At 35.5% G+C, this 24015-nt stretch overlaps 1 protein-coding gene across 3 annotated transcripts in view; it reads left to right on the forward strand.

Annotated features, from left to right (window-relative positions):
- Positions 1–24015, forward strand: part of Kif18a (kinesin family member 18A) — a 65140-nt gene that overhangs the window by 37648 nt on the left and 3477 nt on the right. For 2 of the 3 annotated variants that reach the window (XM_041679047.1, XM_041679049.1), the window contains exons 13-16: positions 744–979; positions 16807–17224; positions 17872–18000; positions 21555–21664. In XM_041679047.1, coding sequence (XP_041534981.1) covers positions 744–979; positions 16807–17224; positions 17872–18000; positions 21555–21664 — 893 coding nt within the window. The remainder of the gene's footprint in view (positions 1–743; positions 980–16806; positions 17225–17871; positions 18001–21554; positions 21665–24015) is intronic. The other variant, XM_041679050.1, reaches the window with a different exon arrangement.

Consider the following 24015-nt stretch of genomic DNA (forward strand, 5'->3'; position numbering starts at 1 on the left):
CAATCCCAGTAATGTCTGTTGCTTAAACACACATTTTAAATATAGTGAAACACTTGTCATTTCCAATCTGCAAATTATGAAATATTCCTAACATCAAAAGCAAAGCTTTCATAGCACTTTCAAACCTAGGAATCTTACTCTGCACAATACAGTTGCCAAAAGTACAGGGATGTAAGACTGTCCTGCTGTCCCTTTCCAGCACTCGCTGCTCAAACTTGTTCACTTTCTATCTTCTGTGTAGTTGCTAGACTGCATCGTGTATTTTCTACACCACAATGCCCATAAGTTTGATATTGATGCAATGCTTATCCAGAAGCCTGGAGGTGAGTCGTGATCAAAAAAGTGGCAGAGAGAACTTGAGGACTTGTAAAATGGCAGTGTTCTAGCCAGGTATATCCCTCAGGGTCACACAGATGCTACTGAGACTACTAATGGAGCCTTGTTTTCCTGATTCCCATCCAGGATTCTCTTTATACTGAATGTATTAAGTATATGTTGAGCTTTTTGGATGAAATCACATTTTTTACAAAGCAAATTTGAATTATGAAAAGATTTTAATATTGATGTTTACCTGGGTACTAAGGGAAAGAGGGACAGAGAGAGTCTTAGGAAAGGACAGTTTGACCTCACCTATACTGGTTCAGGCTTCACTAGAGAATTTGCCTGTTGTGCAAAAGAACAGTAATAGTGTCTTTACAACTTTCTGTTTCTTTCTTTTTTTTCTTGTCATCTTCTCTTTGTAGAGTATTGAATGCTTTACTTCCAACCTTAAGGGAAAAGTATTGCATGACGAAAGAAACTGATCTGTCAAAGGCTGCTTGTGATTCTGACTTCGAAGATATTGAGCGTTTGGTTGAGAGGAAGAAGGTGGTGGTTTGGGCTGACCAAACCACAGAACATTCAAACCAAAGTAATCTTCTAGGGATTTCCTTACTTATGACCTTCCCACAGCTTGGACCCATTCAGTCTATTCCTTGTTGTAAGTACTTTTTATTTTATTTAATTAGTGGTAGCATTATTTCTGAAGAGACTGGTTATATTCCAAGCTACAGAACAGTTGATTTCTTTTCAGTAGATTTAGTTATTTGATGACCACTATCAAAGAAACTAGCTTCTAAGTAATTTTAATTAACAAGAATCTCCCAGGCCCTACAAGCATGTATATACTGATGTTCTGAATAACTAGCAGTCTCATTTAATTCTCATTCTTATTTAAATTTAACTTCAACTAAAGACCAAAGCTTATAATAAATATTATATTCTATAACCTTAAAATCAATACTATAGAATTTAGTATTTTTCTTTTGACATATTAGTTTTCTCTCATTTTTCTAACAAATTGTGCCTAAGATAGTTTCATTACAAAACTAGCCTAAAATCTTGGTTTAAAATGACACTTTTTAGCATTGTAGAATTGCTAAAACAAGCAGAATGCCCGGTCTTTGAGATAACCGATATTACCAATTTGGTCATCTTTATATGCTCTCTCTCATTTGCACATCCTGCCTTCCCTTGAGCTCTCTGGGTTTGTTACTCAGATATGTTTTTATTGGGTACGCCTAGCTGTTTGTTAGGTTCCACATGAATGCTAGCACATTACATTTTGGTCTGCAAATTTTCTTGGTTCCTGAGTTTTTTGTAAACATTTTACCTACATCAGAAATTTACCTCATTTAAACCTTTGAGAGCCTACAAAATAAATTTGCAGTGATTTAATCAGTATTCTGTTGAATAGTGCATTAGAGATTATGCCTGTGTGTGTTACTCAGAATTTGCATTGTTCTAACCAGATACCTGAGAAAGGTTTTATTTTGATCAAAGATTTTGCAAAAGATTGAGTCCATGGTCACGTGGGCATACCATGCTATGAGCAGGAGCACATTGTGGAGGAGTTGGCAGGCAGGGAGCAGAGAATAGGGGGAGGGTTGAGGGCCAGGTATAACCTTGTAATTTATGCCCTCACCTCTTCCTGTGATGTCCAACCTCCAAAAGTTTCTAAAACCTCCCAAAACGGCACCTACTGCTGGTTTAACACATGTGCCTGTGTGAGACATTTTATATACAAACCATAGCTGTGTGTATTTGCATTTGTGCTTTCCTAGAAACTGATTTACTATATTAGAAAACAAAAATAATTTTTTCAGTATAAGTACTTTGAAAATTTTGAGTCCCCAAAAGTATAAGTTTCTTATGTAGATACCTAAAATCCCAGATGCCTCAAAACTGAAACTGAGAACCAATGTGACAATCAGAAGTTTTGGATTTTGGCTCAGTTTGTATCTTCAGGTTACATACGTCTATACAAATATCTCAAATTTAAACATATACATATATATATATATGTATATATGAAAGACCCCAGTGCTGGGCAGTCTTTCAGGCTGAGGAGACCCTCCCAAGGAGCAGCGAGTCACTCTTCGGATGCAAATAGCAAGAGGCTTTATTAAGTACACAGGTACCTGGGGCGACTTAGTCTTTCGGAAGACAAGCGCGCCTGCAGACTGGGGGAAGGTCTTTTTATAGGAAAGAGGGCAGCAGAAGCAGATTACAGAAGCAAATGCATCGTTAGTGGTCAGTTGGAATGGGGCAAGGGGCACAGGTGGTTTTTCCTCTCCCAGCACAGATGTATGGGAACAGATATCCTGTTAATTGATGTCCTGTCCTAATCTATGGATATAAAGATCCTGTTTTGCAGCCAGGGACCCTGACCTTACTCTGCACTTACAGTCGTTCGTCAAAAGCTTTGTGAAATGACGTTACAGCAGATAAGCTGGGATCTTTCATAGGGGGAGTTGTCTTCTTCTGTGAATTACTGACATTCTAAGTTGGGCACATGTGCTGACTATGCAAACGGGAGGTTCTCATTAGAGCAGGCCAGCTGCGGGTTCCTTATCGCTTGGGGCCAGGTGGCTGACCGGCTGACCGCAGATATCTCGCCTGGCTTCTCCGCCCTTGTTTTCAAGTCGAACTTCCCTGCTCTAATTACTTGCGTTGCTCCAAAGTTTAAGCCTTGCAAAATGGCATTACTGCTGCTTAGTGAGTGGGGGTCTTTCATATATATGTCTTTTGAATTATTGGCTCTGGTGTTTAGGATAAAGGATACAATATCTGTACCTAGTACTTATTAACTAAAGTTCATGTTTAATCTTTCTGTAAACCAGAACAGTAACACGTGCCTTTAGAATTTGTTACTATTTGGATTGCTATAGCATTACTGCATCTTTTATTATATATCTTTGGGTGTTTGTTGAGTTGGCCAAGGTTTTTTTTTATTATTTGGGGTTTTAAGGGGAATTTGTTTCTTTCCTTTTTTTTTTTTTTGAATATAAAGAACTTAATTGTCTTTTTTCTTTAATTTATTCTTATTTTATATACATTGGTGTTTTGCTTGCATGTGTGTCTGAGGGAAGGTGTTGGATCCCCTGGAACTGGAGTTACAGACAGTGTGAGCTGCCATGTGGTTGCTGGGAATTGAACCCTGGTCTTCTGGAAGAGCGGCCATCTCTCCAGCCCCAGGAATTTGTTTCTTATACAAAGTCTTAACTATATAATTCATACTGGCTTGCAACTTGAAGCCAAAGCTAGCCTCAAACTTGAAATCCTCCTGCCTCTGCATCCTGAGTGTTTGTTTATACCACTGCACACAGTGCTTTATCAAATCTTTGGTCGTTCTGTATTTTTACATGGATGTAGTCCATTGTGGAGAATTTTTCTAGTGACCTGGCATCCTGAAGCTTTGTTACCTCTCACTCTCAAGTACTCCCAGTGTGCTGAGCTCTTTTGTCACTTCCTCTGGCAATGCTAAAATGTCTCTTTTGGTTACCAACTTGATATACCTTGGAAGAAGAACCCATTACTGAGAAACAGCCTCTATCAGATTGACCTATGGATATGCCAATGCTTTCTTATTGATGGAGGAGGACCCAGCCCATGGTAGGTTGTTTAAGAAATCTGACTGAACAGAAGTAGTGAGCAAGCCAATAAGCAGTGTCCATCTATGAGTTCTGCTTCAGGTCTTGTATCCAGGTTCCTATCTTCAGCTCTTGTCCTGACTTTGATAGATGGTGGACTTTATATACTGTAGGCTAAAGTAAGTAAGCCCTTTCTCCCTAAGTTGTTTTGGTCAGTAATTATCACGGGAAGAGAAACCAGATTTCAACAACGAGCAAATAGCCTTAAAGGAAAGTTAGCTTTAATTTTAGACATGACCATCCTAAGCTTCTACCTTCTTGTTTTACATGTGGCTCTCAACAGTTTTGTTAACAATTCAGTGCTTTCAAACTGCACTTTGTACAGATTTTTAGTTGTTTTCAGAAGCAAGATTTGTTTGGATTAGCTACACCTATTTTACTAGCAGAAGTTGAAAAACATTTACTTGCAATGTATGGATCATATTCTTTTTCTACCTGCAGTTTCTCCCAGATCCTCTCTACCTCACTACCCATGCAGCTCATGTTCTGTCTCTCTGAATGCACTCAGTCTTGCCTGATCTCAGGAGTTAAGCAGAACCAGGCCTTGTTAGTATTTGGGTGGGGGCCCTCTACTTTTTTTTTTTTTTCGGGCAGGGTTATATTAAGGTGACAGGAGTTAGAGATATTATTTGAAAATCTCTCCCCATTTCATTCTCCCCTCTTCCCACTCTCGAATATGTGAATGTAGATTTATTATCATTTTTCTTTTAATGAAGCATTATTATCATTAGAGTTTACCTAGGTGAGATATTTGGAAAGCAACACTTAAAGTATATTTTCATCTCCTGCACTTGCCTCTTTCCTTATAATGAATTCAAGATGTTGGAAAGGAAGCAGGGTTTTAACACAAAGACTGAGAACTACCAACTACCTGCTATTAAAGGTTATTATTATTCCTTATTTTAAACACCATTTTTCAGTTACAGTGAACTTGGCAGACTATATTTGTCAGCAATGAAATAAAACTTTTATTTTTTTTCTGTGAATTACCTACTAATCATTTCAGTAAAATGTTTATTAACAGGCACCTAAGTGTAAGGATATTTGTTTATTCATCAATAATACTGAATTACTGGATATAAAGTAATTAGGAAATATTTATATACTTAGGAATATGCACGTAGTCATACATACAGAGACATAATAACAATTAAAAATATGGAGGACATGAATTTGAAAAGAACAGGGGCAGTACAGGGGAACATTTCGAAATAGGAAAAGAAAGGCGGGGATGTAATTGTCTCAAAAATATAATTTTTTTCCTATTTAGCTTCTTTTTATTCTTTTTTTTAATTTATTTATTTATTAAAGATTTCTGTCTCTTCCCCGCCACTGCCTTCCGTTTTCCTCCCCCTCCCCCAGTCAAGTCCCCCTCCCTTATCAGCCCAAAGAGCAATCAGGGTTCCCTGCCCTGTGGGAAGTTCAAGGACCACCCACCTCCTTCCAGGTCTAGTAAGGTGAGCATCCAAACTGCCTAGGCTCCCACAAAGCCAGTATGTGCAATAGGATCAAAAACCCATTGCCATTGTTCTTGAGTTCTCAGTAGTCCTCATGGTCCGCTATGTTCAGCAAGTCCGGTTTTATCCCAGGCTTTTTCAGACCCAGGCCAGCTGGCTTTGGTGAGTTCCCCATTGTCTCAGTGTGTGGGTGCACCCCTCGCGGTCCTGAGTTCCTTGCTCATACTCTCTCTCCTTCTGCTCCTGATTTGGACCTTGAGATTTCTGTCCGGTGCTCCAATGTGGGTCTCTGTCTCCTTTCATCGCCTGATGAAGATTAATATTCAGGAGGATACCTGTATGTTTTTCTTTGGGTTCTCCTTATTTAGCTTCTCTGGGATCACGAATTATAGGCTCAATGTCCTTTATTTATGGCTAGAAACCAAATATGAGTAGGTACATCCCATGTTCCTCTTTTGGGGTCTGGCTTACCTCACTCAGCATAGTGTTTTCTATTTCCATCCATTTGCATGCAAAATTCAAGAAACTAGACCATAAAAAGCTAATCAACCCAATTATAAAATGGGCACTGAGCTGAACAGAGAACTCTCAACAGAAGAAGTTCAAATGGCCAAAAGACACTTAAGGTCATGCTCAACTTCCTTAGCGATCAGGGAAATGCAAATCAAGACAACTTTAAGATCCCATCTTACACCTGTCAGAATGGCTAAAATAAAAAACACCAATGATAGCCTTTGCTGGAGAGGTTGTGGAGAAAGGGGTACACTCTTCCATTGCTGGTGGGAATGCAAACTTGTGCAACCACTTTGGAAAGCAGTGTGGCGGTTTCTCAGGAAATTCGGGATCAACCTACCCCTGGACCCAGCAATACCACTCTTGGGAATATACCCAAGAGAGGCCTTATCATACAACAAAAGTATATGCTCCACTATGTTCAGAGCAGCATTGTTTGTAATAGTCAGAATCTGGAAACAACCTAGATGCCCTTCGATGGAAGAATGGATGAAGAAAGTATGGAATGTATACATATTAGAGTACTACTCCGCAGTAAAAATCAAATTTTTAAATATTTTAAAAGGAAAAAGTACTTCACAGTGCAAAATAAGCTCCTTCCTCATTGAACTGACCCACTGATAAGGAAAGAGAATGTACTTCAATTAAACAGAGTTTAGAAGTAGATTGCAAATAATATGCTGTTTTTACAAACATAATAAGGGTAGCTTTCACTGATAAACTTTAAGGATCTTACAGATACAGCCAGAGCATCTAGACTGTTTTTCAAGTAAGGGGAATAAGCCATGCTAAATCATAACTTGGAAATTTGTCTGAGTTGTTCCAAGAAAGGCAAGCATGAAACACAACTCTTGACAAAGGAAGGTAAATGCTAGAATCAGATTAAAGAGAAGGCAGATCACGCAGGGTTATTATTAAGAGTTACTCTTTTATTCTGCATGACATGGGGATGTACAGCATGATCTGAGTGTAGATGGTGGGCTTGGCTGTGTGTTGTGAGTTGGGTAGCTGCAATGTTGAGCATATGTTATGGTAAGGAAAGGCTGGAGGGTTAGGAGACTATTATACTATCAAGTAAAGATGAAGTTGCCTCAATTACTGAAACAATAGTATGGCTCATAAGATTTTTAAACTTGACATCGGAAAGAATGTGTTCATGTTAAAGGGGTTAGAAAAGACATCACCTGGAATGGGTTTTCAGAGACATTAGTTTATATATATATATATATGTAGGAACTTAGTATGGGGCTAGTTAAATTTGACTTAAGGTGTATCCAAAATGGAGATGTCATTGTAGGCAGTTATGAATATGAAATTCATGAGAGAGTTATGATTAACTCTAGCTTTGATGATTGATAACATTTACATAGTATTTAAAGCTGTTGGACTGGATACAAAAACTATGGAATATTAGCTCTTTCATATATTTTATCCCTTGCCTTTAACTTTGAGATGTTGTGATATTCTTTTGGGTGCTAAAATTTTACTTAATTTTTTTTCCTCGATGCTCTTGTAATCATTTCCCATCCATAAATTGTGTAGATGTTTGTAGGTACCTTTGTTTTACATATATTAAGTGTAGGCACCTGTGATTTTATTATTGAAATCTCTACTCCTTAGAACAGGTAACTGTTTTTCTTTTTTATTTTTATGCGCACATTTGTCTGAAGGTATCATCCCCTGAAACTAGAGTTGTAGACATTTGTGAACTGCCCATATGCTGGGAATTAAACTCAGATCCTCTGAAAGAGCAGCCCTTGCTCTTAGCCACTGAGCCATCTCTCCAGCCCTGGTAGCTGTTTTTCTATTGTTTTGTTGTAGAGTTTATAGTAATTCTAGTTCCCCTTCCTTATTCATTGTTTTGAAATGGATTTTGTTGTAACACCTAGAAGCTGAATGTTAAACTAATTATTTTTTAATTCTAAGGAAATAAACTCTGCTTCAAAATTCATAGTTTAGTCTTCGTTCTTTTTTTACTACCAGATTTTCTCTGTTTGCCCATATCCTCAGCAGCTTGAGCATTTTCTTCATTTTTCTCCATTTTTTGTTAAAGGTATCCTTTGGGCTTGTTTGTTTGTTTGTTTGTTTGTTGAGACAGGGCATCACTGACTGTACGCTTTGATTGGCCTTATTCAGAGGCCCACTTGGCTGTTCCTCCTGAGTGCTGGGATTTAGGTGCATGCGCTACCACACATGACTATCTGTAGGTATTTTATATTTTTATTATGCAGGCTACTCTTAATATTTTTGCTCTGTATTAATAAACATTATTTCTTTTTTTTTTTTTTTTCTCTGCCTCCCGAGTGCTGGGATTAAAGGCGTGCGCCACCACCGCCCGGCTTAATAAACATTATTTCTTATTCAGGAAAAAAATAATTTCTTTCATTGTTAAAATGTCAGTACTTTGCCAATATCAGTGCTTTAAACTTTAGGGTTAGATATGCAACTTTAAATCTTTAAGTTTGTATGTGTATAGAGTAAAGTGTACACCTATCTTGGGTCTTAAAACAGAAATCTCACTCGCAGAGAACTGAGCGTATGACGGGCAAGGTTTATTTATGGAATTGATAAAATTTTGACATTAAATGAAAAGTCAAGACTTCCTCATTACCCATCTGGAAACTCACAGTTTGTATTATTTCTGTCTCTAACCTTTCTTTCTGGTTTGTTTTCTTTTTTCCTCTGTCCGTGCTTTGATCTTAAAGCACAATAAAAGGAAAAACACTAGTAGAAGCCAGTCTCTCACAGTACAGATGCTCTTGGTGAATGCAGCCTTCCTCTGTCAGCTCATATCTCCCCTACAAGAGTTTGCCTACAAGGAAATGTGTAAAAAAAAAAAAAATACAAAGTCTTTATAAGCTTCAAATGACAAATGGATGGAAGCAGAAATATTTATCGTTAAATCTTCCAAATTTTTCCCACTTTTAGTCATTACCAATAAGCAGAAGTTATATTCAGGGCCCTAAATACATTGCATTTGCCTCTTGCTCTCCTAGTACATTATGACAGTCTTTACTTATTCACATATAGCCATAAATATGTCTGTAAAGATCCTTTGCCTTTTTTTAAACATCTTAAATATGTACAGATGCTGTGAGAATAAAACCGAGTAGAAATCATGTTTTCTACTATATTTTACACAGAGGGAAAGGTCAAAGGGTTTTGGTTGACTTAACTCTTTTTTTTTTTTTACCTTTTTTTTTTTATTGAGAAAAGAGAAAAAAAAAAAACAAATTTCCTCCTCCTCCCAGCCTCCCATTTCCCTCCCCCTCCTCCCACCCTTCTCTCCCTCCCCCCACTCCTCTCCCCCTCCCTCTCCAGCCCAAAGAGCAGTCAGATTTCCCTGCCCTGTGGTAAGTCCTAGGTCCTCCCCCCTCCGTGCATTTCTAGGAAGGTGAACATCCAAACTGGCTAGGCTCCCACAAAGCCAGCACATTACGTAGGTTCAAAACCCCGTGCCATTGTCCTTGGGTTCTCATCAGCCCTCATTGTTTGCCATGCTCAGAGAGTCCAGTTTTATCCCATGCTTTTTCAGTCACAGTCCAGCTGGCCTTGGTGAGCTCCCAATAGATCTCTTAAACGCTGTATTTTCTTAAACCACTGTAATAATTTTTAAGTACCTGTAAAATTATATTGTTTGTAATATTTTGTTTATAATTGATATTTTCTTTATAGAAGTTAATAATAGATAGCCACAATGGTATTGCTTCTTTGATAGTACCTTAACTTTTATTTGTGTGAGTGTTTTGTTTTGGCTTTCAGTATTGTTTTAACCCAGGGCCCTGAATATACTAGGTAATTATATTACCACTTACAAACCTCCACAGGTCCCCTTGTTTCTTTGTTTTCTTGCTTTTGGGAAGGGTCGGTGTTAATTGTCCATCTGTTGTTGGAACCTTTTTGAGATAGGATGTCCCAGTAAGTTGCCCAAACTGCCATTAAAATCACAGGGTAACCCAGGGAAGCCCTCAGATTTCTGTGTTAGCTCTCATTTGGCTAATTAAGTGTGTACCACTGTGCATGGGTACATATATATCTCTTAAAATTTTTAATTTATTTACCTGTGTGACTGGCTTCTATGAATTTTTTGAGTCGTAGATCTGAGAAAAAGAATCGAGATATATGACTAGTACAATAATTGTATTAATTATTTGTACCAGAAGTGTTCATAGAAATGCATATATTACTCTTTGATTTCCCTCTAGAACTTTGCCCTCTAGTTTTGTTTTTGTTTGTTTTTTGTTTTTTTTGTTTTTGTTTTGGTTCCCAGAATACCTTCTCTTACATGCATTAGCAGAGGTGCTAGCAAAGGAAGAATCCTTGCCATTGTTTTGTACCAAATATCAATTAGAACTAATCCCATTCATCAATGTCTCCCTGTCACATACAGCCAGCTTTTTAGCCTGTGACTCATGTTTGCTAACTACTGCATTCTGCTTTATACTAACGTACAGCTCTATACTAAATCTCTTAGTGTTTGCAACCGTATGCTTATGATAAATCGCTTCCTCTGGGAAAGATCTCTCAGAACATGTAATTTGGCACATCGAACAGTGACCGCAGAAGGCCTGCCCAATTTTTAAGAGAAGGATTTTAAACTCATTAGTGGCAAATGATCGTGTCTCCTTATTTAAAGGAACCACCTGTGAAATATTTCAGTAAGCTGAATAATAAAATTTATTGCCCTCTGCATAAGGAGCCATTTGAATTGACGGTATTTGTGTATTAAGTATTTATTTAATAAAGAGAAAGTAAAAAGAATGTTCTTTGTTTCTTAATGCAATTTATTTTAGAACATTCTGAGAAACTTTGATGCAAGGAATGAGTAATTGTGGTGATGTATAAACTGGTTCTCATTTTTCTAATCTCTCCTGTAAATCTAATCCACATCTACCACCAAACTCCCAGTAAAGTGCAGAGATCCTACAGTGCCGTCAAAGGCTTTCCTGAGCCATGCCTCTGCAGTTTCCAAGGTTTTTTTTTTTCAGTCCCAGATGCTGCTCCCATTTTCTCCACCCCACACCCTGACCTATTGAGTCTTTCTCTGCAGTAAAACTCTAATGAAAACTGTACTCCTTTTACGAAACTCCTTTTGCTAAAGTCTTCGTGTTAGTATAGCTGTAGCTTGCCTTCTTGTCCCCAGCAAACTGTAAGAGTTGGAAACTATGTCAGTAATTCATTTGTAAGTTTTCTTCCTTCATTGTATTAACCTTTGGATTAAGACAGCGGGTTTGTTTGGCGGTTTTGTTACTGATAAATACTTACAGAGATCCACCTGCCTCTGCCTCCCGAGTGCTAGGATTAAAGGCGTGTGCTACCACCGCCCAGCTGAACCACATGAATTTAAGTCACTTATTTTGTGGTATTAAAGATTGAACACAGACCCCTGTGCATGCAACAAGCACTCAGATGCTAAACTACACCCCAGCTGCTAACTTTCTACTGATTGCTACGTGTTATAGTCAACTAATAATATACTAAAAAATACTGGGTTTGTTTTTACCTCATTCTTCTGGTAAGTAAACCACTAAATTCTCTGTACATATGTGTTACAAGTTTTCTAATCATCTCTTAGACTGTATCCCTAAAAATATAATAGGTAGGTCAGGTAGTGTGTATGTTTTTAAAGCACTTGATAGTCATCAAATTATTCTGTCTTGTAAAATTGTATAGTGTATCTTCCTAAATGAATAAATGAAAGAGAAAATTGTTATGTACTGTTTTTCTAATGTAATTAGTTCTGAATTGATTGCCTAATTATTTGATTTACCTAATTGTGTTATCTTTTCTCTTGTTTTTCTCTGATTGTTACAAAGTATACATACCTGTGCGTATCTTGAAAGAGATACATATTATGCATACATGAGTCCTAAGCATGGCTAAATATGTTATGTATTATATTTTTTCTATTGTTTATTCATATTTAAGTAGGCCTTATAGATTTGGGGAAGTTTTTAGTGTTGGGAACCCAGAGCTTCATAAATGCAAATTTTTAAAGCAGCCCTATTTTAAGTTATAAAGATAGCCATTGATAATACACTTATTTTCTTTCCTAATAATAGTCAAGAAATGCTGTTCCTATATACTATCATGTAAGTAGTGTGGTATTTTTTGTTCATAGTTTTGGGGTCTGTGGAGGTAATTTGACTTATGTAAGTTACTATATTAATCCTGTTGTCATTATTTTATGCTCCTCTATTTATTTCCTCAAGCTTCCCCTGGTAAATCCCAGATAATCTAGAAATATTATTGACATTGTGAGTTGGAGTCTGTCAGGTGTCTTACTACTGAGCAGCAAAGTATTAAATAAGAAAGTTTTGATGAACACTGAAATTGTCTAACACTAAATTCTCATTCTGAAATTGTAACCAATGTGATTTTTCTGGTGGTCTGCAATTAATCAGACTACCCCTCTAGTTAGAAGATTCAATGAAAAATAGAGAGTACTAGACCATATTATTGCCATGACTAAGGAATATGAAAGCTGATAAAAGTCCTAAATCATGGAAATAATTACTTTATTACTTTAGTTTTTATTGTTGTTGCTTTTGTTTGGGTTGGGGCTTGTGGTGGACAGGAAGACTGTTCCTAAGTTTAGTAGTTAGGACTGTTTTGGTGGAGTAGCTAAGCAGGGTAGTTTTGGTTTTTTGGAGGTGGAGGTCTCAAGAATCTGAAGGTAGCTTCTGTCCCCAAGGGCAACCTTGAACTTGTGACCTTCAAGACTTTCAGGTATTTTGCTAGGAGGAAACATCTCTGTATGTGAATGTAAGTTTCTTTTCTTCTATAGTAAGGATTAAACAAAACTACACATTTGGTTTAAAATTATTAAGATAGACTTCTCGTTAATAATGTATTAAACAATAGTTCTTATAATTACTAAGATAATCACTTAACACATTTCACTTTGAGGAGAGGCTGGTAAGGGGGCTCACAGCCAAGATTGCATACTATCCTTACTGATGACCTGAACTTGTTTGTCAGCACCGATGTCTGAAGTCTCACAGCCTCCAGTAACTCCAGCTCCAGTGAATCCAAATCCCTCTCTGGCCACTGTGGGCACTTGCATACACAGGCACATACCCACACAGAGACACATAAATAAAAGATAAAATAAACCATAGCAATTTTGTTTACATTTTTTTAAAGCTACTCAAGGAAAATAGGCAAAGCAATGTTTTATTTCTGTTTGTTTACTAAAATATATGTCGTATAGCTTATAGCAACATTTGGTATTTATCCATTGTTTCTAAACAATATGCTATTCCATAATTGATTTAATTCTTTCCTTATAGTAGAGGCTAAAATTATGTAATACAGGAGGATGTACCTTCTAGATTTTCTGCCATTTCTCTGTATTTTTCTCTTAGGTCAGGCAAAGTTATTATAAGTATGCTGGGCATAGAATTGCATTCCTTGTTCCAGCTACTACAGAGACCAAAACAAGAGGATTCTTTGATCTGAATTCACTATCATCTTTGACAATATAGTGATTCTTCTCCCAATCCCTCCCTCCCCTGCCACAATTTTATAAGAGATTTGAGTGTAGACTGGTATTTGGGAGCTATTCTGATATCAATCCCCAGTGATACTCAGATGACTTACTCCTTATCTGAACTACTTACCTTGGTCCCTCTGGTGGACAGCAAACCATACTTTCTATCATTTGCATCTAATTGGATTCCAGCATGCTCTCTATATTTCTCCATCACTGCTATAACTACCCTATCCAAGCTGTCATCCTTTTTCACATGAGCTGTAGAGGCAGGCTGTTACTGATTTCCTCTTTCAACTTTTGTCCCTGCTAATCCGTGGTTGGTTGGTTGGTTGGTTGGTTGGTTGGTTGGTTGGTTGGTTTGTTGACAGGGTGTTGCTGTATGACTCAGACTGGCCTTAAACTCTCAAGTCTCCTTCCTTGGCCTCCTGAGTGCTAGGATTATAGGCATATGCCATTTTTTCTTGATTTTTATGAAGGCATTATAAGGAATATAATCTCCTTTCAGGTTCCTTTTTATCACTTCTACAGTCTAAGTTTGAGAATTATGGAATCATGATAAATAGAACTATCTCCACTTGGTAGATAACATTTTATAAGGCTGAATTAGGAACATCTGCCCCAAACCAGCTCTTCTGGAAATTTACAGTATACCTCTTTCTTCTAATGGAAAAGTACAGCAAATCTTCTTTGTAAACACAAGCCTAGCCTATTCAGTGGATCTTAGAGCGTATAGATTATAGTAACCTTAACCTTACATGTTCCACTTGTTATACCTTCCTAGAGAGTCAAATTTAGATAAAAGGAAATCATTATATTCTAGAAAGCTTCTTTGAAATGAAATGTCATACCTTATGTGTTGTGAAGTTTTTGCTAAGTGGGGTCATAACCTTGTGTATAGTTACAGTGTGTTGAATTTTTGTGGAATTGTTTGAATATTGGTTTTGCTTCTACTGTCTTCTAAACCTTCCTTATCAGGTATTCTACCTGGGCAATCTTAAATTGACCATCTACCCTCTCACTATTTTATCTAAATAAATAAATTGAAAACTGATAAGAAAAGCTCTATCATATACATTTTGTATATTTGTAGGATGTTTGCCACGCCAAGCAGAACAATCAGTATAATTCCCTATTTACTATACCAGTATGTCTCTCCTCCAACTCAGCATTTCATAGTGCAAAATTATAGCTAAAGATCTATCATTATGAAGTTATTATTTCTTTCTCTAACCGGTTATTGTTCTTGACATATATTGTTCGATGTTAAGTCTATGTTTAGATTATCCCAGAAGACAGGTGGCTGTCTTTTCTGTGTCTATGGAAGATTTTCATTTTATATACTACTTGCTGTAGGAAAAAAAATTAGTTCTTCGTTATATTCAATTGCCAGATTACCACTCCAAAGATTATTCCTGTTAGATATATAGAAGAAAAGTAGTGACTATGGCTGTCACCACCCTCTTGAAATTTTCTGTATCATTTTTCTAAGTTTTGTATATTACTATGCTTACATGACAAGTAACACATTTATGTTCTTATTTCAACACTTAATTTATTTGTTAATTATTAATTATTTGTTATAATTATTAATAATTTATATTTTAATTTATGATAAATCTTGATAAACTTTATATCTATCTTTTGAAAGGAGTTATTTGAAATGTATTGTTTTGGATATAACTATGAATTGATTATTGATAGAGTATTGGAAAATAAACTACCCCTTTGTTAAAATTGTAATTCTTTCATTTGAAGCACTTTTTTATTTGCAGAGCTTTTCATTGAACCCTAAATGTTTCTATCATCTAATCCTAGAAAATCCTTTTTCTATACAATGATGCCGTCTCCACTTTTCAACGAGATATTAATGTGTGCACTACTTAAAATGAGTTGCCCAAGGTCACTCACTGGGTCTTTGGTAAAATCAGAAATAGAATTCAAGTCTCCTGACTCCCAACTCAGTCCTCTATCCTCAATATAGTTTTCTGTCTTCTATACCCCTGTGTCTCTCACGGGAAAAGAAGTTAATCTTCTAGCTATTATTAGCCACCAAATTGGTGGTAGCAGCACAGTGGAGAAGAGTGACTGTCTTTACACCGCAGCATTAGTATAAAAATATCTGGTAATGGAAAATTTGACAAATGTCATGTTAAAGGGAGTGGAAAATTATTTTAAGATCTAGATCTCATTTATCTAGTTCTCAGAAAAGTCAAATTCCTTAGTAGAATGGAGATCATTATTTCTTCCTGTTTTCAAATTGTGTTTCCCAGAGGGTAATTGTCAACTATCATAATAAGAATAATGTACATACATCTGGTAATTGCCATACGTGTATTTTTAACTGAGCAGGAGTTGTGAATTGCCTTACTGAAATACATAGGTGCTTCTACCTGCATTTAAGTAGTATTAACTAATAAAGCAAATGTAACATCAATTGGGAGCTTTTCTGTCTGATTTTAAAATTCCATGGAAATAACACACAATTTTCTACAAGAAGTTACACTAAGCTCATATACTTCATGTCAGGTCTCTTGAAGGTCATAGCAATGAAGCAGGCAGTATTAAATGTAAGATAATATATTAGAATGTATGAATTATACTGTTATATTCTGTTATGATTTTGGACATTAATGTAAGATATTTAATAAACATTTGTATACTTAAATGGTGAGAGCGTTTCTAGGACTCTGAGAATTCACTTTAAGTTTTACCAGAACAATTTGTTTTCTTAATTTTGGATGAAGCACTAAAAATTCCCTTAGTGTGTTTCCATTAAAGATTACTAAAGATTTGAATTAGAAGGAAGGATTGTACAGTCATAACTGTTCTAGTTGTGAGTATTTTTAAAACATAGACTTCATGGAGGTGCTGACAAATAGAAAGGAAAAATGAGGTTTTCTTGAGGATTGCTTTCTTGTTTATCTAGAAAATACAGCCATTTACTCCTATTAAGCAGGTGTTATTTGATAGTTGGATAAGTATTCATATATGTAACTACAAACAGGAAATATTTGTTTTTAACCCTATGACGAACATGAATGCTGGAAATTGCTTGTGAGTTGTCGGAAGTGGTTGGAAATTTGATTTTTTGATTGTTCAGTACTTAAAGATGGCTATACCTATGTAGCTATACATATGTATCTATTGACAGTAAGAATTTGTACTCTTAAATGTATTCATTAAATTTACTATTAAAGTTGTTAATGAATAACCATATTTTATTCCTTTCCTACATAGTTATTCTCTTTCAGATTTCTAACAAGTGGTACATACATTACTAGTGATTTTATTTTCTTAATTATTGCAATTTGTGAAATAACTATCGTGGCCACATTATTGAACTTTTTAATTTTATAATTTTATTGAACAGGCACATCCTCAAGTGAACCTAATTTGTTTGATACTACTCCACAAAAAAGAACCAGAAGAAAATTATTGTCTTCCTCCTTGAAAGTAAAACATACTCAGAAGTCTCCACTGTCTGAGAGTTCACAGCTCAACGATTCTTTTAGCAAGGAACTTCAGCCTATTGTTTACACCCCAGAGGACTGCAGAAAATCTCGTCAAAACCCATCTCCAGCCTTAGTAAGACATTTGTCACATACTACAAGCATAGCCAATGATAATTCTTTGAAAATACCATGTGAAGTAGATTCTCCTCTCAATGGGAGAACAGAGTGTAAACAGAATGCAGACTTTTCATTAACTATATGTGATGATATCAGGAGCCTGAAGAATAACTTGCCTGAACCAGAATCACTACCAAACAGCAAAAGCAGTTTACCCAGGTACAAAAACAGAATACTTTACAATTCTTTTTTTCCCCAAGCCTTTGAAACTGTTAATGTCCTTCCTCTTCTTTGTTTATATTGGAGGTTTATTTCATAGAACAAGTATTCTCCCTTTGGTATAAAAGTTGCTCATTTACTACTGATAAATTGAGAATGGGTATACTAACCACTTTTTTAAATCATAAATTTGATATCCTATGTCTATTGACCTTAAACTAGAAGAGACCTTAAGATATATTTCATCTGTGTTCCTTTACTGAAGCTATGTGGCCTAAACCATCAATGAAGGACTCCCATGCTTACTACTAGTTATCAATGCCTCACTTTTAAGGAATATACAGAATTCAGTGTAGCCCAATATCCAATGTGTGATTGACTGAATGTCATCTAAGCAAGCATTCGACTGCATTATTACATCCATCCAATCTAAACATGGGAGGAAAAATACCTGCACGTTTTTTTTTTTCCTGTGAGAAATACAGAAATGTTTGACATCATCACTGGTATTTTTAAAATAGAAAATTTAATTGAGGGAACTTTTTATATAGAGGAATATCTTTCTATATGTATTAATATAAATGATTTCCTTATGATACAAATGTAAATCAGTTTTCTCTGTGTAAATCGAACCTATTCTCTTCTAGTTCTTCATTGTTAATGTCCAGGCATGAATCTTCCTTATTTTCAACTAAGGAGTCTAGGCCTGTATCAACAAGTGTGCCATCCTACATGGCTATGACTGCTGCTGCCAAGAGGAAAAGGAAGTTAACAAGGTATGATGAAGCGCGAACTGTTTCAGTCTCCATAGAAGATCATCTTTAGACTTTCAGTTACCACAACTTTCAATTATTGTTAGACTCTCAGTTTTTATTTAATTGTATCTAGGCTAAGTAAGTGCTCATGAAGCCCTGGATTCATGTTACTAAAGGGAAATAAGAGTGAAGCCCAAATATGATTTCACCTGACGTTTATACGAAGTATCCCATTGTTAGGTTACTAAAAATGATTTGAAAAGTCCTCAAGCTTCCAAACTGTCATTTCATTCTTACTTTTCTTCTGACCACAGTTGTTTACGTGTTTGCATATTTATCCTGGATTTCTTTGCTCCTAGAGTTCAGTTGTTTTAGTGGATTTTGATGCATACCAAATATAATGTATAGCGAGGAGTCTGCTATCTGTGACCATGACATTGTAACTTATATCAGACCAAGCCACCAAGAAAGAATAATTAAAATTGTTTTTGAATTATAGCAGCTAAATAAAATACAACTAACAGCTTATTAAAAGTTGTATTAAAAATATAGCTAGGAGCTTATTATAAAAACAATCGTGGTAACCAGGACTTGAGAATGTAACATCCAAGAAAGCAACATGCTACAGGAACCAGGCTTTATAGGACTTGCCAGTTCATGACATAAGGCTGGAGGCCAAATGAAAGATGCTTTAAGTCATTCACAGTTCTCACTGAGCTAGGGTTGTTCTGTGTAGCCATTTCTTTTAAGGCTTGCCTTCTAAGTGCTGTTGAGAACCCAGCTGAAAGTAGCTGCTGAAAGACCACTGTGTTAAGCAGAGCTTGACATTCAGGGATACAAAGGTTCAGGAACAAAAACTATGGAAGAAGGGGACCTTTTAAACACTCCAGGATTTTATTTGAAATTATCAAGGTGTTGTGCCCTAGGGATAAGATAAACTAGAAACAAATGAATTCTGAAAAACATAAAAGAAATCTTGGACCAACTCACTCTTTGCTTAAATTCTTGTAATTTTTCTAATTCCATATTCTTCCAAACTAAAATTTAAAATCACTAGAGCATGCTCTCTGGAACCTTTGCAGATATCCATACATGATTTTAAAACAAAATTATGAGGCGGAAATTTTTTTCAACAACTAAAAAAAATATAAATTAAAAAATTTTTTAAAAGGAATAGAGTTATAAAAAATTATAATAAACCATATAAAATGGACAATAAAAAAAATATGGAATGTAGGACGCATAACCAAAAGACTTAAAGAAGGAAAAGCAATCAGAGAAGCAATGATCCATTGATAATAAGGATGAACAAATAGGAACTATTGATTGTAAGCATGATTCATTTCAGCAGATTAGCTAAGGTGTAAGATTCACCAAATATTCTGTTAAAATTAATCAAGTAGATATCCTAGAACCACAAAGATGGGGTTTTACTGAAATACAACCAGTTTAATGGATTAGTCACAACAAAAGAGAATATTAATGAGCTGGAGGGTAGATGCATAGAAAAGTGCTTAAGCTAATAAAGGAAGAAGCAAAGAAAACAAGAGCACGGAGATATACAGAACCCTACATTTTAAACCTGGAAAGTGTGTTTTCAGTCTCCTAAAGAAAAGAAAGAATAGCGAAAAACAGCATTTGATAAGATACTGGCTAAGAGTTTTCTAAAATGGACAAAGGCCCTTAAATCACCAGTTTGAAAAAGTACTACAAACCACACACATGTTAATGACAATAGCCTAAGTTGTATGGTTTATCATGGGTACGATAACAAAACATACTAAATATGAAATGATCTAATTTTTTCTACCCCTTTTTCTTTCCAATAGTATATAGAGAAAAGTATAACAGCTAAAGTTAATTCTTCTAAATTTCTTATTTAGGCTACAGGACACAAATTTACAAATAGCATAGTTATTCACACTTCAGAAGTATTTTCTCATAAGTGTGTTTAGAATCTTCTCTTACTCTTCCACAACATGGGACAAAAGAACCTTGAAGGATATAGATGAATTGATTTTTTTGACTGTATGTATCTCTCTGTGGCACTTAAACAGTGATACAGTAGTAGTCCCCTCAACTCATACTTTTGCTCTGTTTCAGAATCCAACCGTAAAACAAGATTTGAAAATATTAAAAGTTCCAGAAATTAACAATTTGAATCTTATTTCATATCATCTAAGTAGTATATCTCATCAATACCTTGTCCCGTGTATCCATGGCATATGAGCTACCTACTTAGTAGCCATGTTTAGAACTGCCATGGAATAAGCAGAGGTTGGTTTCAGAAACACTTCCTTTACAAAATCATTTTCCATGCACAAAAGACAACTAACTGATTCTGGCGGTGGGATGGTTCAACCAGAAGTCATAGCTGCTTCCTTTAAGCAAAAAGTAGAAGTTTATCCTAGGTACATGTTTAGGGGGGGAAAAACAACAAAGTATATTTTAGGTTTAATTCCTTCCTTTCGGGACCCCACACAGTGGCAGTCTTTTAATAGTGCTCTGTTGGCCAACAGGGACTCCTACACTCTGTTCAGTGTCAGTCTGAATTGTGCTCTTAATCTGGCTCACTTGGTTAGACTAACAAACTATTAGCGTCTGTTTCACCACCCATTCCCACTAATTAATATTGTTTTCTGGGTTTTTGCTTGTTCCCATGCTTTTATTAAACTGCTGCTGGTGTTTATACTAAGAATGTTCTCAAAATGTAAACACAGTCATTATCAAATACAAGTTTTCTTGAAATGTCTAGTTGTGTAGATTGTATATTTGTGGGGTTAGATGTGTTAAAGACTAGCACATGAGAAACCAATACTGTGAAATAATATTAAAGAATATAATAAAGAAAGTATCTTGACTATTCACAGACTATCTCTTACTATGCTGTTACATTCCCTCTGGTATCAATAATTAGATCCTGCCATTAACTAAGGTTAAAAGAGATTAATGATAGATGTGTACATAATTACTTTTTCTTAATCTTCCTTTTTTCCCCAATTAAAGATAGATGAGCTTGAAAGTAATAAGCTCTGGTATTTTCCACTTAGTAGATTTCATATACATATTTAGAGGTGTATATGTTCTAATGTGGTTTTAAAATATTAAAATTTTTTCAAGTGTACTTTATCTACTGTCAATTTTTTTCTTTATTAAAAAAAAGAAAATTAGAGTTAAAAATCCTAGAAATTTCAAAAATCTACCAAACTAAATTTTTCTGATGAAATTGTGAGTGAAATTTTAATCCTAACAATATTTTTAATTTTTTCAACTCTGTATCATCAGTGGATTTTTTACCCCTTGTGATGTCTCTCCACACTGCAAGCAGTGCTCATTCCCCAGGAAATATTCTGCAGAACTGTTACCTGTACCCAGTATAATCCTATCTATCTAAATTATATTGGCATCAGTAAAATTACAGATAACTAGATTTAGTTTTTAAGTATTTTTAGTGCCTCCAATTACTTATGCAGGATTTTACAATTATTATTTCTGTATTTGATTTCTTAATATATAGCATATGAATTAAGAATATTTTTGAATGCCTTAACTAAAAGAAAACTTTTCTCCACAAGTTCTACCTCAAATGCTTCATTAAAATCTGAAGAAAATCATGGATTCGCCAAACGCATTCGACAGGATAATTCAAGTGATAAGCTCTTGCAAGAAAACAGACTGACAGTAGGTATGTTTGTGCTGTTAATCTGATAATTAATTACATGATTATCTGTCATACATAAAGTACCTTGGTTTTATGTCTTTATAAATCTCTCCCTTTGTATTTTGTGGTAGGATAGGTGTGATTTTTATGCTTTGTAGAAAAGGAAATTTAAGAAACATTGTGAAGCATATATTCAATATTGAACAAATATTAAGGTTCCTGATTGAACCAGATTTCCCAACTTGTTACTCTACCTGCTCTTTTTTTTTCTTTTTTTCTTTTTTTTTTTCTTTTTTTTTTTTTTTTTTTTTTTTTTTTTGGATTTTCGAGACAGGGTTTTTCCGTAGCTTTTGGTTCCTGTCCTGGAACTAGCTCTTGTAGATCAGGCTGGCCTCGAACTCACAGAGATCCACCTGCCTCTGCCTCCTGAGTGCTGGGATTAAAGGTGTGCGCCACCACCGCCAGGCTTCTACCTACCCTTTTTGTTGTATAGACTGCCTCATATTATAGTTACCTAATAATTGAAATAGTAGCTAAATCAGTTATATATGTGTATTATTTAAATGTTTTGTTTTTGTTTATGTAGTACAAGCTAGTTTTGAACTAGTTATTTTCCTGCCTCTGCTTCCCAGTGCTAAGATTAAAGGCATTTGCCACCTATCCCGTTAACTATACTTTATAAATAAATTAGTCCCACTTGAAATTTTTCTCTCGGTGCTTGTGTTTTTACATCTGGCCCCTGAATCATTTATGTAATTAATATACAGTCTCTACTTTTCTCCTAGCTATAATCATATTGTGACTCCCACTGAAAAGTTGACAAAAAGATATTAATGAAGGATCCTACATACCCTCAATCATATGTGGGAGTGGCATGAATCCATGGGAACAAAAGTCGTTCTGTTTAACTATGAGTGTATTATGTCAGCCAGTTCTAGACCACAAAGTCCAGACCTGTCTCTGACATTACAATTCCTGTGACTTCCTACAGTACTGATTTATTAAGCATTCTTGTGCTAGGTCCTAGAATGAATATGAAAATTTCTAAGACTGGTTTCTTCTCTAGAAGAACCTATAGCACTTAGAATTTAAAAAAATGTCATGAGATATTGTTTATGCCTCTGTATAACATGAAAGCTTTTCATATTTTTCCCCAATAACTTTGCCATTTCTTTAATAACAATTGATACTTGTTTACTTTTTCAATAGATATATCTATTATACAGATTTTTAAAATTACACAATAATTTAAAAATATAATGATTAAAGATAATGGAGTGCTTGGAGGTTATCAATTCTAATAAAAGATAAATATTCATCAAAAGATGTAATATCTAAGCCGGGCAGTGGTGGCGCATGCCTTTAATCCTAGCACTCGGGAGGCAGAGATAAACACATCTCTGTGAGTTCAAGGCCAGCCTGGTCTACAAGAGCTAGTTCTAGGACAGGCTCCAAAGCTACAGAGAAACCCTCCTTCAAAAAACAAAAAGCAAACAAAAAAAATGTAATATCTAAGCCAAACACATTTTAAAGATTAGTAGAAATAAAAGAAGAGAAAGAAAATACAACTGCTTTTCTTAAATTGTGTTCACCTGAGTTTCTAATAATGTACAAGAGTGAAATGACAGGACCAGCAGTGGGGGAAAGGCGAGTATTTTCAAGTGGGCAGTTCTAGAAACAAGAAAACAAGAGCCTCTAAAGGTAACGCATGTGACTAAGAACATGTATAAACAACTGCACTGGCAAAAGGATGCGAGGGTAGAGAGGCCCTGTTTGAGAGGAGAAAAAAAAAAGACCATGAGATTTGTGTAAGAGGCACAAACAATAAAATTTCAGAGCTCTGCCTGAGAACATAATCCAAAGAGTATGAAAACAATGATCATGCAAGAAAGGAAAGGAACAAAGACTCATACACATTTTCTTCTTTAACGAGAATGCATAAATTGACGAAGTTTATTCAATGACTTTACTTGACATGTGTTTATCAAAAGTTCTCACTAAAACTTCATTTATAATATGGAGAGAGTGAACAACTTTTAGCCATCAGTATTTACTTTTCTCTAATGCTGTTGTATTTTTTTCTCTTCTATATACTTGTTTATTTGTTTACTTCAGTATATTTTTGTTGAAAAAAAATTTCTACGTCATATTTTTCCCCTCACCTGATTCCTTCCAGGTTTTTCATACCCACCCAACTTTGGCTTTTGGCTCTCTTTTAAAAGAATAAAAAGAACAAAAAATAAGAAATACTAAAAAATGTAAAAATGAAAACCAAAACAAACAAGCAAAAGACCAATAAGGCCAAAAATTGCTAAAAATGAAACAAAATACCACTGGTTTATTCTTGGTCAGTTAGTCCTAGGCATAAGACCAGG

This window comes from Microtus oregoni, unplaced genomic scaffold, assembly GCF_018167655.1.
Source record: "Microtus oregoni isolate MIOR12 unplaced genomic scaffold, Mior012 000031F_ref0000149, whole genome shotgun sequence".
Lineage (NCBI taxonomy): Eukaryota > Metazoa > Chordata > Mammalia > Rodentia > Cricetidae > Microtus > Microtus oregoni.